The sequence below is a fragment of the Carettochelys insculpta genome, chromosome 3 (assembly GCF_033958435.1).
Source record: "Carettochelys insculpta isolate YL-2023 chromosome 3, ASM3395843v1, whole genome shotgun sequence".
NCBI lineage: Eukaryota > Metazoa > Chordata > Testudines > Carettochelyidae > Carettochelys > Carettochelys insculpta.
This window is the reverse complement of record NC_134139.1, coordinates 32,145,893-32,163,366: the sequence shown is the minus strand read 5'-3', so window position 1 is coordinate 32,163,366 and position 17,474 is coordinate 32,145,893. Positions and strand designations below refer to the sequence as shown.

Here is a 17,474-nt window from a genome sequence, read left to right as displayed (position 1 = left end):
GAAGCAGGACAAAAACCAAAGTTCCTGGAACATGCAAATTCTATTTTCTGGTTACAGCTCAAATGAGAATATGTTTCATCACCTTCAATCTGCAAAGCTAACCCCAATCTGTTAGTATTGTAAACACAAATTTTCAGAACTCAGAGGGCAGGGAGGTATTCTAAAGCTATAAGGTGACTAGGATGTATATAAAAATGCATTAGTTTTGCTGTTTAGTAACTGGGGCCTTCCAGGGCTAGATAAGAATTATTGTTTCTCGTTCTAGAGGAATAAGATTTCAGGCAGTTTTATCTAATCTGGGTCATGGTAATTTTGAAGGAAAGATTGAAAAATGGGGAGAGGAAGAGAGGAAGGAAAGAAACATATATGTGGTAGTTTGATTTAAGGGGGCAAAAAGTGGCTGTATGAAATGTCTCAGTGACTGTGATGATCCTATCAATTTTCAGTGGCAGTGAAAGAAGTTACATAAGGATTGCCAAAGGTTGGAGCCTGTATAATGGATTTGTTCATCCTTCCATTCCCCACAAAATTATATAAAGGTATTGATAAATAAAGAAATAAATATTTAGGTACAGGTATCCATTTATTCCTTCCCTAGGCAAAGCTCTTACTGTCTTTTCTCAATCATTTCCATTCTCTGGGTCAAATCAGTCCTTCTGCCAGATCTTCCTGGTCTCCTCTATGCTATCACTCCCTGGGTTATCACTACATATTACTTCACTGTGTTGTGAAAACAAATCTTATTCTTTTTCCTGTTATCCATCAGTTTCAGCTCTCTTGTGAGTTCAGATTAATTCCTTTCCATCAGTGTTCCTGTCATCAAATTAATTCATCCCTCTATTACTAAGTCATTCCTTGTTCTTGAATATAGGTGAACTATTTTGGCTGAAATTTCCCAAAAAATTCAGCTTGCAGCCTGACGCTGACATTCAGAATAGAAAATTTTAGCTTAAGTAGTTAACATTTGGCAAAAATATAAATAACTTAAAATAAGGATCAAATAATTGGAAATGTGTTGTAATCTTAATAGGTGGTACTACAAGTCCAGCTGAGAAAAATTTGGGCAATCTAGTATTTAAAAATGTGTTGTCCTTTTAATAAATCATACTTTTAGTTCCCATCTTCTCTCTCTATGAACCAATGTACAGTTCCTTAGCATTAAGAGATGAAATTACATGGAACTTTGAATATGAAGTTGAATTAGGATCATGTGTATCAGAAAAGAACAATTCAGTGGCCCCATTTTTTGCTTTTAGTGATCCTCTTCATTATTCAATCTTTTTCTTTTTTTAAAAAGACAAATCTAATATCTGTTCACTGCTCCCTTTCTTTATAGAATACCAAACATGTATACTTTTGGGGTCATACAGTATGTATAACACCAGGTATTCCAGCAGTTTTCCTTGAGAGGTTTCATAAAGCTCCTTTGAGTCCCTAAACAGATTGCCAGCAGTCACATCTCCATCCCACCTGAGACGGTTATGGTTCATGGAATCTGTACTGGAAACACAGGGGAACAACAATAGGCAGTCCCCGCAGAGATCTTGTCATGATACTGTCTGTGACCTTGCATCACTGCCTTTATTTCTTTGTGCTAGCTTTTTCTTAGAACTTGGATGATTGTAAATTGAATATAAAGTTAGAAGCACGAATACTGTGCATGTAAGAAAAAGAAGGTGAATGTGATGAACCGGTCTTTGAAAATGGCAGGTTAAGGGCAGGGAATGAGTAGTAGTAGTCATAATAAGAAAATGTGCTTCACAGGAATCATCAAAGTTGAATAGACCATTGATTCATTTTGTCTCGAGTGTAGGACATGTCAGATATTTAAGAATATTTTCAATATACTTAATTGTGCAACAACGTAACAGAAAATGATGTTTTGTCTCCAGTTAGGAATCATTTTCTACCCTAAAGCATTCGGTTTGATGGCCCAGGTAATTTCATCCTAGCTAGTGTAACTGCAGGTACTCTGTGCTTATTCCTTCAAATACCTCTTTACAGGTAACTTTCTTCTAGGATTTTGGAAACCAGAGCAAGGTGTTAAAGCTAATCTTGTAGGTGTGGTGTACTTTACTCACAGGTTCTCTAGATGCATGGGATGGGAAAGACTTGTGTTCTCATTAGGAGGAATAACATTAAAAACATATGCAAGTTTTAGTTCCTTGTTCAGTTTGTCCACGAGAGATAGAGGATGTAGCCTTATAAATATTTATGATGGAATGCATATGCTAACTTGTTTGTATAAATATGATGGGTGCTAATAACATAGAATGGAAAAAGAAGCCATCAGCCTAATTATAATCAAGGAACGTTTGAGTAGCTGATTTACAGTCACATTTGTTCATTCTTAAATATTAGCCCCATGTCTTGCTGTGAATAATTCATTGGATTTCTGTGATTCTTTAACTGTCATGTCCTAAAGACATGGACTTCAGTTTTCTTGTGATACTCTGCAGGAAGAAATTATGTAAAATAAAGGAACCTAGAGAAGGGAGAATCTAACAATTGCACTGAACAGTCACACTAGTAGAAAGTATCAGTATTAGAGTGGAATGCTCACAGAGTAACCAAAATTTAAATGCATTAGAAGAACATTTTTTACAATTTTGTGAAAGGGTCTCAGCTATTGTTGTGATAAAGTGATTCTCAGTGCGACTGCCTCTCTGTTTTTCGGTTTGGCTTTATAATGAATAATGATATAAACTTATGTTCATTGTTTGGATTTCAAATAATCTTAAATTATGTAAAGAGCAGAAAGCAGTTTTTTTTCACAGTTGGAATCCCTTCAGTAGTTTCTTCTTAGCACGCTGCTGATACTATTTGCAGCCTGAAACATTGCTCAGAGAAAGGCAGAGAGAAACCGTGACATCCAGACATGCAACTTCAAGAGCTTCAGAGAACTGCTGATGCACCTTGAACATGCCAGAACGATGTTCTCAGAGTGAATGTTTACTACCCATATTACAGGTTGAGCTTATCTAGTTTGGCATGTTTTCATCCAGCAACATCTGTAATCCAGCATGATTTTAGTTACCTGGACTACCACTTTTAATGAGGGTGGCCAAGTTTCCTGAGGTCTTCTAAAGTTTGTTTACAACCAGCATCCTTGGCTCAGTGTTCTGTGCTGTTATTTAGCTGTAATTTACCCCTAAATGTCTTCTAATAGCCCAGTAAGCAGTGGAAGTGCTGCTAATCTGCTAGATGATATTGACCTCCCATCATCTGGCAAATTCTCTCATTCAGCAGTGGTCAGGTCCCAAAGGACCTGGAGTAGAGAGTTTGAACCTGTATTATCATTGCCTTCAAAACCTCCTGGGAGACCACAGAAAAATCCATAGAACTGCTATGTCATGTTGCAGGATTTTAAACTGTGATTTATTTTTAAGATACATTTTTATTGTAGTGGAGACAAAGGGTTATATCCAAGAATCAATCTGTTGGAGGAGGGGATGGGTGGCGGGGGGAACGAGGAGCGGGGTGGTGGTGGTATGGCTCACCTGCACATAGTGCATTAGAAAATGAGGGAAAAGCAATTTGGACAGGGACCCTGGGAGAGTTCCTCTGAGCATGTAAATAGTGCCAAAGGGTCTTTAACATGCCTGCAGAGCAGAGAGTGCTTCACTGTTAATTTCTCATTTGAGGGGTCCTCACAGCAGAAACTATGTGGAGCACACATTCTCTAACTTGAAGAAAGAAGCAATTAGTCAATCCTGTAGGAATTTGAACCTCTGGTTCCAGGGAGTCCTTGTGTTTCACACCTGATATTTTGATCATTATGCAGTCTTAAAAAGTAAATTTATGTTTATTTCAGTAATATTAGCACAATTCTCAGTTAGTATTTTGTGTCTGTTTTTGCCATTTATTGAAACATGGGTTTTTTTAGGTAAATGTCATGTTTGTCATAACTTTTATTTATATTATTTTAAACTGAAAGTACTCCTCTCTCCTTTTCTTCCAGTACAAACCCTGGTGTCTAATGGCATATGGGATGATGGCCTGCTGGTTTCTATTGGGAATCAATGGCTTGGCAGTGCTTTTGCTACATATAGCCATTTCATTTTCTGTGGCTCAGTTTCAGACAGCAGGCCTGACATGGGTGTGCTCTCTAATTTTGTTATCAAGTTTGCGGGTACCAGCTGTGGAAGAAGCAAAGGTACTTTTATTAGTGTACTAGAAGTATGGTATTTATTTATTAGGAACTTGGACTATATTTTATTGCAAAACTCTTATCAGGAGAATCACCTTTAGTTTTTCCTAGACAGAGATGGCTTTTAAGAATTATCTAGGTCAGGGGTGGGGAGCCTCTTTTGGGTTGGGGGCCATGGCCCACAGAAAAATCAGGTGGGGACCACACAAGTGAGAAGCAAAAAACTCCCAAAGCCCTCAGTGACCTCACTCAAGGGAGAAGGAGAAAAAAAATCCCAAACCCTCCCAGATGTGGCCCCCAGCTGACAAGCAGAAAAAAGACCTTCCCCTCAAACTGGAGCCTCGCAGAGGTCAGGAGGCCAAGTTTCAGGTCTTAACTCCAGGGCCAGATTAACTCTTTCTGGTGGTTTGGGGTTAGCTCATTTTGTGGGGCTCCCTTGGCTTTGGGGTGGGGCCATAAATGAAGAGTTCATTGTGTGGGAGGGGGCTTCCAGGGACCAGGCTGGTAAGGGTATGTGGTCTGAGTGGGAGGTGCAGGGTACAGGAGTGGACTGTGGTGGGGAGTCTGGAGAGGAGGTAGAGTGCAAGACTTGTCTGGGGGTGGTGGTGCAGAGTCTGTGTGGGAGGGCAGAGTGCAGGAGCAGGGTGCAGTGTGAGAGTGCAGGAGCAGGGAGCAGTGTGCAGATCTGGGTGGGAGGTGGTTTGCCAAAGGGGCTGGGGGTGGTGGTGCAGGGTCTGGGTATTATGGAGGCTGTGGAGTGCAATGGGATAGGATTGGGGTGCCTGCTTGGTGTGGTTTTTGGGGTGGAGGGCACAAGTGGCTCCACACAATCTGCAGGCTGCAGGGAAGTGCTGACAATAGGCACTGCCTCTTGTTGCTCCCATTGGCTGTGGTTCTTGGCCAGTGGCAATGACGAGGGTGCTGCCTTGAGGGAGTGCTTACCTGCAAGCATGCAGAATTGCTTCCCCTGCCCTTCCAGGTAGTGTCCACAGCATGATCCATCTGTTGGCTTCCCTTGATTGGGCCCACAACGCTTGGAGCTCTTCCCTCCACAATGGGGAGCCGGCACTGAACACGTGGCTAGAGCAGCAGCACTGGCTCACCCCGCTGTGGGTGGGGAGGGGAGCCCTGAGCCTCATGGGCTGGATGAAGGTAAGCCACAGTCTGGATTCAATTCATGGGGCTGTGGGTTCCCCACCCCTCCTGTAGATGTTAAAGTGCAGTAGGTGTTGCTACAATCAGAGGATGTAGCATCTCATTTGGAAATGTTAATAACCTTGCTTAGAACTCCCAGTAGTGGCTCTTGATAATATGTATTGTCATGAGCTGTTGTGTCCCCAAGTACTAAAAGATAACTAGATGTATAACAAGGTGGTTGGTCTGTAGCATTCATGTTGATGTAAACCGAGAGGATAACTAGGCGACAGATAGAAGAGCCTTGTTTTCCGTTGCTGCATATTTGTTCTCTTTTAAACAATAAATGAAATGATTGAATGCAATAAATTGTACTATATGCTCAAACTAATCTGATTTACCCACTTTCTTTAAGCCCTGGCTGTATTTTAATTAAAACTACTGTCTGTGGATTTCAAAACCATTTACCTGCATCTTTTATTATTGTCAGCATTATCTTCAAATTACCTTTTTATGATGCTTTTCCTCCCGTGGGATTCTAAAGAGCAGCTGAATTGATGAATGAAATGAGTGGTCTTACATATGAAAAGCAACAGGATTTAGTACTGAGAGGAGGTTAGGAGGCAACATAGTGAATGCTTAAACTGGTCAAGTATTATTATAATGTCAAGACTGCAGAGCCTGTTTGATATTGATGAATAAGCTAGAACTAAAGGTCATACAGTTTTGTGCAAGAGGAACCATATTAAAAAAAGAATTGGGGACCTTTTGCAGAAAGTGGTGAATAGATGAAATGGGATTCTAGTTGAGATGGAGTCAAATAGTCAGAATTAAGCAAAAGTTGAACACCTATATGGAATTTAATACATAAAAGATGCTTTATTAATTTTGTGTTTGGAAGGAGTCTTTTCCTGGAGTCGAGTGGGACTTTTTTCTGATCATGCTTTCCCTTTCATATGGCATTCCACATCTGAAAAGGGCCTGAGACCTATTTCTGTGCCCGCACTGCTGCAGTGATTAACATAAAAACGTTAACATTTATAGTAGAGTGATTGTTATGTATTCAACTACTGGTACACATTGCCCCATGTGTTAGAGATTCTTGTCTTTTGGACAGCGATGCCTGTTGACCAAGGGCCACCAAGTGTGCCTCTCTCCTAAGGGCACGAGAGGGGCAGAGTAGGACCAGCTTTCTCTGCACATTGTATTAGAGAGGAATGTGTTAGTCTGTATCTTCGAGAACAAGAAGTCCTGTTTCACCTTATAAACTAACAGATATTTTGGAGCATAAGCTTTCGTGGGCAAAGACCCACTTCATCAGATGCAAGTTAATTCTAGTTAACCTTGGCTGAGAGATGAAGGAATGGTCTCAGATTTGGGCATTCCAGACATTCTGCCTGTAGAGCCATCATCTTTAGAATATGCACTGGCACCTACAGCCACTTGATTTGTGCGTCTTCCACTTCTTATGCAGAGCTTTCTACTCTGGAATCATCCCTGACAGACAGTACATGTTCCTCTGGGGAACATGAATAGTAGCCACCTTTTCAGATGCCCTCTTAAAAATGGAGACAGAAATGACTCCATCAGGTAATTGCAAATGGTAGTTCAAGGCATCAACCTGGTCTTTTTTAACACCCTACTTTACATCTGAGGAGGAGTGTGCACAGGCGCATTACGGTTGGCACAAAAGACACAGCAGAAAATAGTTTCCCTGCTATTCACCTCCCTGGCTTCCTATACAGTTTGTGTATGGTCCACAGCCTGGCCTTATGAGTTCCTTGAGGCCTTCAGTATGAGAGAAAATCTGTTTCATCTACTCAGTCCAGAACAAGATCACCTTCTCTGGTGGAACCTGTCAGACTTCGTACTGGACAGCATTTGCTCCTGTGCAGCAGCTGCGCACCTCTTGAGGTAGAATAACTTCACCAAATTGATCTTCCTCAAGCTGCTGTATCTCATTTGTCATCCGACTAGTTCCACCTATTTCTTACCTTCAGATGACTATGAAACATTTTACAATATTCTAAAGAGGATAGCTGAGACTCTTGACTTCCTAAAGGAGATTGTGAGTGAAAATGTCACAAGCTAATAGATTTATTGTGCGCATCTCTACCAAAACGACAACCCACATTACCCAGTGTGGCTAGTCTTGAAATCAGCTCAAGTGCTGTTGCCAATTGCAACCTTCTATCTCTATAAAGACTAATAAAGATATCAAGTCCCTTTTGTATCCCACGTGGTGCTTTTTCTCAGCTCAGATGCATACAAAACAACACAACTCCTACTCCAACTTCAACTTCTCATCAAAGGAGAATGAACCAAACCATCTTGATGAATTTGGAAGGAAGTGCTTTGACTGGCTGAGGATTTCTAATTGCAAACATGCCTCTGCAAACAGGGCTATTTTGGTAGGCAAAAGTTTGTGGGCTTTGTAGATAAACTGACAGAAGAGTTCAGGGAGGTGTCGAGTTGAATCACAGAGAATCAGTTAACCTCACCGCATGGAGCAGTAGACACCTTGGATACTTCAGCACGTTCAGTGGCAACTACGATAACAGCAAGATGTGCATTTTGGCTACAGTATTCTGATATCCCAGGTGAGGTTCAAAGTACTATTGAAAGGTGCCCTGTGAGGGTGTCTGCACTAATTCTTTGGAGTAAATGGACGACACTTTGGCTGTGTCTACACCAGCAAATTCTTTTGAAAAAACCGGGCCTTTTCTGAAAGAACCCATGGATCGTTTACACACACAATGTACTCTTTCAATCTGAAATTAAAAGAACGCGGCCCTTTTTCCTGCTTGCTCTCCCAGATGAGGAAGAGCTCCTTTTGCTGAAAGATTCTTTCAAAAAAGCATGTGTAGACACTTCGCAGGCCCCTCTTAAGAAAGAGCAATCCTCATGGTGCCAGATTGTTTGTTTGATCCCTGTCCTGTTTTTTCGAAAGAGCAGGGTCTGTGTGGATGCTCTCTAATGAAAGAGCAGCTCGATCTTTTGATCTTTTTTTTTTTTTGTGTTGACGTAATCTTTTGAAAGACATTTTTTCAGAAGATTCTTCTGAAATAACTTCTTTCTAAGGATCACTGTAGTGTAGACATAGCCTTTGAGTTTGAAAAGACGCGCTCATGCCATTTTAAGATCACTTGGTGAATATGCTCCTCAATGGGAGAGAAAACAGTGTAGAGAACATTCATGGCCAAGACAGCTTGCACAGACTCTGTCTGATCGTTAGCCAAGACCAGTTGAATTATCGAGGAAGAAGCAACTCTTTCATAAGAGATGTCACTTTGCTTCATCCTCACTATGTTATAGCACCTACCACTGTCCAACCGAGACATTACATTTGACAGTCTTGTTAAGAGCTGTTCAGAGCCAATCATTATGGTTTTTTCCCATTCCCTATCCCATTTGGAGACTGTCTGATTGTCTTTGGGAAACCTGGAACAATATTACATCTGATCAGAGAGAATATGAAGTCTGAATAATCCATTCATTTGAGATTATTCTTGTTCTTTACACCCACCTTCTCTGTCCCTGTTCAGGGACCCTCTCATGAGAGGCTTTTGCAACAGAAAATTCAATTACTGTTATATCTTGGAGCCACAGAAGAGGATCTGCCTTAGTTTGAGGAAAAGGGCTTTTATTTTTATTTTTCCTGATTCCCAAAAGGAAAGGAGAAAAGCAAGCAATTCTGGGCCTGAGAAGATGCCGTTCAGTTGCTGATATAAATTCAGAATGGTGACGCTCACCTTCCTTAGATCTGTAAGACTGGCTTGCAGCTCTAAACCTTCAGGAAACATATTTCTGTCCATCTGGCTCTCATAATACAGTAGTATTCAGTTTCTGTACCATTTCCAGTATAGAGTTCTCTTGCTCAGCTTGTCAACAGCAACAGCTTTCACAAAATGCTTTGTGATTATAGCAGCATTTCTCAGGCAGCAGAACATATTACCTGTACTTCGATGACTGGCACTGGAACGTCTCAGAAAGTTTTAGACCTCAGACTTTGCCAAAGAAATGAGGAATATAGTGTGGGAATTGGTAAATAAAGAGAAATCTCTTCTGATACCACCAGCAGTAAGACTGTGTCTTAAGAATGCTGGGGCACATGGTATTGTGCATGTTTGTCATTTTCCATGTCAGATTTCATTTTTGTTCTACGCAGGCCTGCTTGAAGTCTATTTTGAGGCAAAAAAGGCATCACATAGCCATGTGGTAGGGGTTCCCCAACAATACATCTTTACAAATCTGATTCGTGTACACAGGGGTGTCCCATTCTTGTTCTTGTCCCATGTTGATACTTAACACATGCTTCCAACCTTGGGTGAGCAACACGTGGATCATCATTAGACTCAAGGTATCTGGTTGGTAGACTATTCTTGACTTCACATAAATACTTGGACTTGAAAACAGATCACCTGATGAATGCAATGCTTTTTACCACTAATCGAAAGCATGTCTATACAGGTGGTGATAGACAGCACTCCACAACATTCTGCAGAAGCAGAGAGGGGAAGGCCTTTCCTCCCCTCTGTGCCATGAGAAGTAGTGAATCATGGGATTGGTCATACTATTTCCATCACAGCAATTAGTCTAACATGTTTAATGAACAGCCAAGCAAACTGGCTAAGCAGACACTCATCTTTCAAGCATGAATTGTCCATATGTGACTCAGGCATTTAAACAACTCTTCCAGACACTTGTTTGCCAGCGCTGAATACAAGATGCATCGGGGAGTGTGGAATCCACGAACCCTATCAGATGCCTTTTGTAATGTCTAATATCCACCAATTTCCTTCATTCCATATATGTTGAGAAAGCTTAAGCAGAATGCTGCTATGTTGATGTCAACAGCAACTGCTTGGCTATAACAGTTCTGGTTCCAGTCCTCCTGACGTTTCAGTAAGGATTCCAGTAACACTGTCTTTGGTCTCGGGGTGTTGAGACAGTGGGAAGAGCTTTTCCAAGGCCCGGCCTTGGATACTTAACTATTTTGAAGTTCTGTTCCAGGGGGTTATTTAGATTGTTGATAGGAAGGACTCAACCAGACTTGCGATGTCATATGTAAAAGATTCACATTTTGGGCAGAACAACAACACATCTCCCCTTTGGTAATAGATGTTACGTTTATTTTGGATTTCCTTCTCCATCTAAAATCATATGGTCCTGTTTAGCTCGATAGCAGTGCTCTTGGTTGTCATATCCGCTTACCATCCTCAGAGCCACAAAAACAAGTGTTTTCTCACACTGTAGTGTCCAGTTTTCTGAAGGTTTTGGTACACATGTGCCCCCCCCCACTCCCACTTGGCATTTTAATGTTGTATTAGCAGGTTTGATGGGGTCCATGAAGGAGTCCCTAGTTACTTTTCCCATTATAGTATAAAAACATTTGGGAGGCCATTACTCCTGCCTACAGAGTGGGATAAATGCAAGCATTAATGGCAGGTCTATGTTACGCTCTTTTTCATAAGGAAAAGGTTTCTCCGAAAGGATATACAGACCTCTCATCAGTGGGAAAGGGTATAAAGAGTTGCCACATCTTTAGAGCAGGCCTGTTTCAGGAGCTCAGCTGCTTGAGGACTCTGGCCATAGTGTCTTTGCCAGACTTATTGAGAAGGGAATCGCCACACATGGAAGGTCTGAGATTTTACCTTCAATTTCTGTTGCTTATTGGCTTTACCACTGTGCAGGGGGGACTAGAAGGAAGTGATCCAAGAAGGCATCAGTATTGCATTTTAATATGAAGAACTCATTTGCTTGACCTGGTCCCCAGATTTGAACTTGGTGGGGCAGGCCCACGTTCCCCTATCATCCCCCAAGTGGTGCAGCAGGTGGAAAACCTACCTTGATACAGAGGAATCGGGACGAAAACAGGTGCTGAAGCCAAAAGGGACAAGATTCCCAAGACCTAAACTCACAAGAGGTCTCAGCTGAACATAGGACTATACTCTGCTGGACTCTTTATATGTGCTTGTCATAGTAGGGTTTCAAGCTGAGTAAAGGCCGCTGCTGGATTTTGCTCGTAACCCACTAATTATAATTTTCAGTGCAGTGACATCTCATACAGCCCATCTGGCAAAAACAAATGAACAAAAGCCTACCTGTCAGAGAAAGAAATTTAGCAAATGTTTTGACTGGCAATCTTGCTTGGAAAAGGAGCAAATTTTAAAGTTTGGATGAGGAAGAGGAAGCTATTTTTCTTCCTGTGCTTCACAATGTTTAATTGTAGCACCATTTAAATATACGGCTGTTCCTCTCCCTCCAGCCCCCAAGGCTGAGCCCATTTACATTGTTTCAAAGCATTTTTACATGGCCTTCTTTTGGCCTGCCATCTTGAGGTTTACTCCTAAAGCATACTACAAGGCATGAATTCTTCTGCCACTTTCTCTTCCACAGACTAATGCAGTTGTGGGCAGTAAGCAGAGGAGGTTCAGTAGGGTTAGCTCTTGGCGGGCCACTGGCAATTTATTTACCTTCTTCAGGTATGGCCACTTGCAGCTTTTGGCTACAGATCACTGTTCCCGGCCAGTGGGAGCTGCGGGAAGCTGTGCGCACTGGGACACTGATTCCTGCAGCTCCCATTGGCCAGGGATCCCTGTTCCCAGCCAAGAGGAGCTGCAAGTGGCCCTACTTGTGGACGGATAGATTGGTACATCACCAGTGGCACACAAGCTTGCAGGCTGCTTGCCCACCCCAACCCCAGACATTCCACTGTCTTTGGTTTTTATCCCTTTGAATAAACTAATTCGTTTTGTGTCATATCCCTCAAGAGGATAAATTATGTATGTTACCTACCTATGTTCTTGCATGCAAAGCCTGCAGATTTTTTTTAATACATTTAAAAAGTGTGACTGTGAACTCTCACCCTCCACACCTCCAGTTGTTGGTGTTTTTGGATTTTAGTTCTAGCTTAAAAGCCAACATAAAATATCTACTGTTTCATGGGAAATAATGAGGATTATCCTTTGTCATATTGATTATTGTTACCTGCATAAAGCCCAATGTGTCAAGAAATTGTGTGCCTTAAGCCGTGTCTACACATGCACGCTACTTCGAAGTAGTGGCACTAACTTCGAAATAGCGCCCGTCACGGCTACACGTGTCAGGCGCTATTTTGAAGTTAACTTCGACGTTAGGTGGCGAGACGTCGAAGCCGCTATCCTCATCAGGAGGTAGGAATAACGCCCTACTTCGACGTTGAACATCGAAGTAGGGACCGTGTAGTCGTTGTGCGTCCCACAACGTCGAAATTGCGGGGTCCTCCATGGCGGCTATCAGCTGAGGGGTTGAGAGATGCTCTCTCCAATCCCTCAGCTCAATGGTGGCCGCGTGGAGCGGCCCCTTAAAGGTCCCCTCCCCCTCCCTTCCTGTGCAGGAAGCTGAGGGAACGTGCAGGCGGCAGCCTAGACACGCGGCCGGCCTGCACGTCCCTCAGCCACCCAGAACAGGGTCAGCACCTGCGATGGCTGCCCGGCAGCGCCCCCAGGGGACCCCCCCACGTGGAGCCAGAGCAGCCAGGCCAGCCAGCCCGGCAGCCAGGCTGGGAAGCGGCAGCGGGGCCCCTCCTGGACGGAGGCCGAGCTGCGGGACCTGCTGGGGCTCTGGAGTGAGGAGGAGGCGCTCCAGGTAATGGGGAGCAAGAGGCGGAACGCGGATGCGTTCGCTCAGCTGGCCGAGGGCCTGGCTGCCCGGGGTCACCCTGCGCATACTCTTGACCATGTCAGGAGTAAGGTTAAGGAGCTGCGGCAGGGTTACGCCCGGGCCCAGGATGCAGCCAGCCGATCTGGGGCCGCCCCCGTCACTTGCCCCTTTTACAGGGAGCTCAGGGACATCCTGGGCCCCCGGCACACCTCCTCCCCTCCGGCCACCCTTGATACCTCAGCCGACAAGCCCCAGCAGGCCCTGCAGCCGGAGTCCGCCCCGGAGGTAAGCCCCGCACCCCGGGGGCCCCCCCTGGAGCCCACCCGTGTTCCATTGCGGGAGGAGGAGGGGGGCTCCTCCTCTGCAGAGTCCAGGCTGCAGATCCTCCTCCTGCCCTCCCAGAACAGCAGCCGGGCGTTTGCCCCCCAGGGATCTCCGGACCGTGGGAGTGGACCGACAGGTATGTACTCCCCTCTGGTGTACACCTCCGGGGTTGAGGGGCGGGGGTAATAGATATGTGCCCAGGGCCCCCCACATGGCCATGGCCCCAAGGACAGCAGGGCCATGTCCCTCACAGTAGTGCATCAGCCCCTGCCCCCCCACCCCGCACGACAGTGCCATGCCCCATCCCCGGGGCAGGGGGGAGCGGAATCTCGAGGGGCCCCCGGGAGGAGGGGGTGGGACACCCCGCAGCAGCAGCATGTGATGGAGTGGGGGGAGTGCAAAAGGGAGACTCAGGCTAGATATGAGCAACAAGCTGAATAGCTCCCAGGGGCAAAGGATGATCCTGGGGCTACAGCTGGCAGGTGACATCTCTGCCCTGAACAAAGAGGAGGGAGGAGCCGAGCTGGCTTTGAATCGGGGCGGGGGGCCGCAGGTAGAGGCTAGGGGAAGGGAGAGCTGGAAGGCAGCCAGCCTGAGGACGGGGAAAGCCACACCCCAGAGGGGCACCCCTTGGGGTCTTCTCCCCAGGACGGGTTGGAAGGACTGTCTCTGACTGCTGTGCGGTCACTCCTGAGAGAAACCGGGCATCTGTGGCCTAAGAAACCTCTCCTGTCAGACCCTGCTGAGTGAAGTGAGAGTCACTCCCGCCAGGGGACGGGGTGCAGTGCAGGGGGACCCCTGAACCCCATCCATCACAGTAGCATCTCCCGGGGATGGGGAACCTGCAGCACAGGGGTGGGGGGACAAAGGTCATGGCTCGGGGCCCACACTAACGCCTGTCTCCATTCTTCTTCCCCCCCTTCTCCTGTGTTCCGCAGCTGCACCATTGGAAGGACTGGAAGAGAGCTCCGGCGAGGCATCAGTGGTCCCGGAATCCCCTCCGGGGCCATCACTCCAGGCCAGCCCCTCGGCGGAGGACCAACCGGCCCCACGGCAGGCTAGACGGCAGACCCCGCAACAGCACCCGACGGCGACGGACACCCAGCTGCTGGCCATCCATCGTTGGCAGCTGGAGGTCACGGAGCAGCACCTGCGGGTGGACCAACGCCGCCTGGACCTGCAGGAGCGGGCGCTGGCCTGGCGCCAAGAGGCATGGGGGGCCTACATGGAGACATTCAACCGTCTCGTGGACTACCTGGCCCCCCATGCTGCGCCGGCCGCTGCAGCGCCCGCCCTGCCTGCTCCACCCGCCGCACCACCTGCTGCTCCACACGTCGCCATCCCGTCCGCCGTCGCCCCGCCACCCACCACCTAGGGCCGGACCGCCGAGGGACACCTGGGGCCAGCTGAGACTCGCTGGTCATATCTTCCGGTCCACCCGGCCCCCAGCCAGCCCCGGAGAGGGCTGCGGCCAAGGCGGGGCTCCCGTCTGCCCACCCCCAGTGCCAGACTTTAGGGGCGTGGGGCCCGGGACGTGGCCCCCCGCCCTTGTATATAGTTATGTCAGAAAAGAGGATTGTTATGGACCCGTTTCATTTATATTTGTGCCCCCCCTTTGCCCCATCCCCCCCATGTAAATAGTTCTCCCCTTCCTTATCATCCCTGGTTTTCTTTTTATTGACCAACATATCCATTATGTGTAATCTTTTTTATTATTGTTTTATTTGTACAGAATACTTTTTGTTAGAAGAGGTCTTGTATATAGTTTGTTCTTGTTTTAATTATAGTTAAAAAAAAAAAAAAAAAAACGGTTCTAAAAGAAAAACCAGTTTAAGTTCAGCCACAAGTGCGTGCTGTCATTTGTCCAGGAAAAGTGGGTGGGGGGTGCGGTCGGGTGCTCCGTGGTGTGGGCGTAGGGGCAGGGAGTGTTGTGGAGGAAGGGGTGGGCAGTGGGGGGCCTGGCAGAGTTCACCCCGCGGCCTCATCATCAAAGTGGGCCCACAGGGCCTCCCGGACCTGGGTTCCTTCGCGGTCCACCTGGCGACTGGGGGCAGCGGGTGGCTGCAGGTTGGCCCTGCCGGCCTCCACAGCCCAGCCCTGAAAAAAGGCCTCCCCCTTGCTCTCCACCAAATTTGTGCAGGGCGCAGCAGGCACCCGCAATCTGGGGGATGTTGTTGGGGCCCGCATCCAGGCAGGTGAGGAGACAGCTCCAGCGTCCTTTCAGGCGGCCAAATGAGCGCTCCACCACCTGGCATGCGTAGTTCAGGCACTGGTTGAAGTGCTCCTGGCTGGCGGAGAGATGGCCTGTGTACGGGTGCATGAGCCAGGGCCGGAGGGGGTATGCCGCATCTCCGATGACGCAGAGGGGCATAGTGGTGTCCCCCACAGGGATCTCCCGCTGGGGGATGTAGGTCCCCGCCTCCAGCCGGCGTCACAGGCCCGAGTTCCGGAAAACCCAGGCGTCGTGGGTGCTGCCAGGCCAGCCCACATAAATGTCCTGGAAACGGCCCCGGCTGTCCACCAAGACCTGGAGGACCACAGAATGGTAGCCCTTGCGATTGATGTAGCGTCCTCCACTGTGATGCAGGGCACGGATGGGGATGTGAGTCCCATCCAGAGCCCCGAAGCAACTGGGGAAGCCCAGGGTGGCAAAGGCCGCGATGGTGGCATCTGGGTCCCCCAGCCTCACGAGCCTGTGGAGGAGCATGGCGTTGATGGCACGCACGACCTGCAGGGAAAGCACATGGGGGAGCACCAATGAGGGGTGAGCAGGGTGTGCGTGGCCCTGCCCTGCCCGGGCCCCCCTCCCCTGCCCTGCCCTGCCCTCCCCCCATGGGTCCTCTTACCTCCATGAGGACAGCCCCAATGGTGGCCTTGCCAACACCAAACTGCTGTCCCACGGATCGGTAGCTGTCTGGAGTGGCCAGCTTCCAGACAGCGATGCCGACCCATTTCTCCACAGGGAGGGCACGCCGCATGGCAGTGTCCTGGTGCCTGAGTGCGGGGGTGAGCCACTGGCACAGCTCCATAAATGTCTGCCGGCTTATCCTGAAGTTCCTGAGCCAGCGGTCGTCGTCCCACTCCTCAAGCACCAGCTGCTCCCACCAGTCGGTGCTGGTGGGGTAGCTCCGCAGGCGGCAGCGTGTGAGGTGGGGGTGGGGGCGCGGGGTGCTGCAGGGCTGGGGGTTGAGCCCTGCTGCCCTGGGGGCAGCTCCTCCTCCGGTATGGCAAGGAGGTGCTCAGCTGCCTCCCACATGGCACGGATCAGGGCGAGCCCTGCTCCTGCTGGGAGGGCTGGGTGGACCTCTGGCGGCGGCGGCGGCGGCGGCGGCTGCTGCTGCTGCGGGTCCATGCCTGCATCACCCGGGGTCTGTGTGCCTATGGCTCCTCAGACCGCGTGCTGTGCAGGCTGAGTGTGTCTGGGAGGGGCCCTTTAAGGGAGCGGCTAGCTGTTGTCCCGGAAGCGCTAGTCCGCCCTGTGACCCTGTCTGCAGCTGTGCCTAGCATCCCTATTTCAATGTATGCTACTTTGGCGTGTAGACGTTCCCTCGCTGCGCCTATTTCGATGTGGTGCTGCGCAATGTTGAAGTTGAATGTCGACGTTGCCAGCCCTGGAGGACGTGTAGACGTTATTCATCGAAATAGCCTATTTCGATGTCTCCAAATCAAAATAAGCTACTTCGATGTAGGCTTCACGTGTAGACGTAGCTTTAATGTTTAAAGCTTATTTTGATGGAGCCTAATGTGTGATATACAAGTGCTTCTCTAATGCTCCAGTAAATACATCTCTACTTCAAGAGAGATGTAATCACTCTAATGCAAAATGCTGATTTTTTTTGTTGTTTTTGTTTTTGTTTTTGTTTCATACTCCAGAATTGCTTTTTCAAGCTTGGCAGTTTCTCTTTCATGAGTGTCAGTTTCTGAATTGGAAAATGAAGCCTACTGCTCTAACACTTGGGTTTATGCCAAAACAAGGGTCACAAACCATCTTTCAACTTATTGGCATCGACTCACTTTTGCTATCTACAGCCTCTACTTCCTTTCACTGGCTGTATGGATTTTTTTTTTTTTTTTTTTTTTTTTAAATCCCTGTTCTTCACTTCTGAGCGGATTTATTTGTTCCATTATGTTCTCTGCAAAAGGTAGTTTTATTAGGACTGGCAAACTCATGTCCCTTTATGACAAGTATCAGGGGGTAGCCGTGTTAGTATTTATCTGCCAA

The 17,474-nt window shown here is 47.2% G+C and overlaps 1 protein-coding gene across 3 annotated transcripts in view; it reads left to right on the top strand.

Moving 5' to 3' along the window:
• Window positions 1-17,474, top strand: part of HHAT (hedgehog acyltransferase) — a 367,215-nt gene that overhangs the window by 32,457 nt on the left and 317,284 nt on the right. For all 3 annotated transcript variants that reach the window (XM_074988515.1, XM_074988516.1, XM_074988514.1), the window contains exon 6: window positions 3,962-4,156. In XM_074988515.1, coding sequence (XP_074844616.1) covers window positions 3,962-4,156 — 195 coding nt within the window. The remainder of the gene's footprint in view (window positions 1-3,961; window positions 4,157-17,474) is intronic.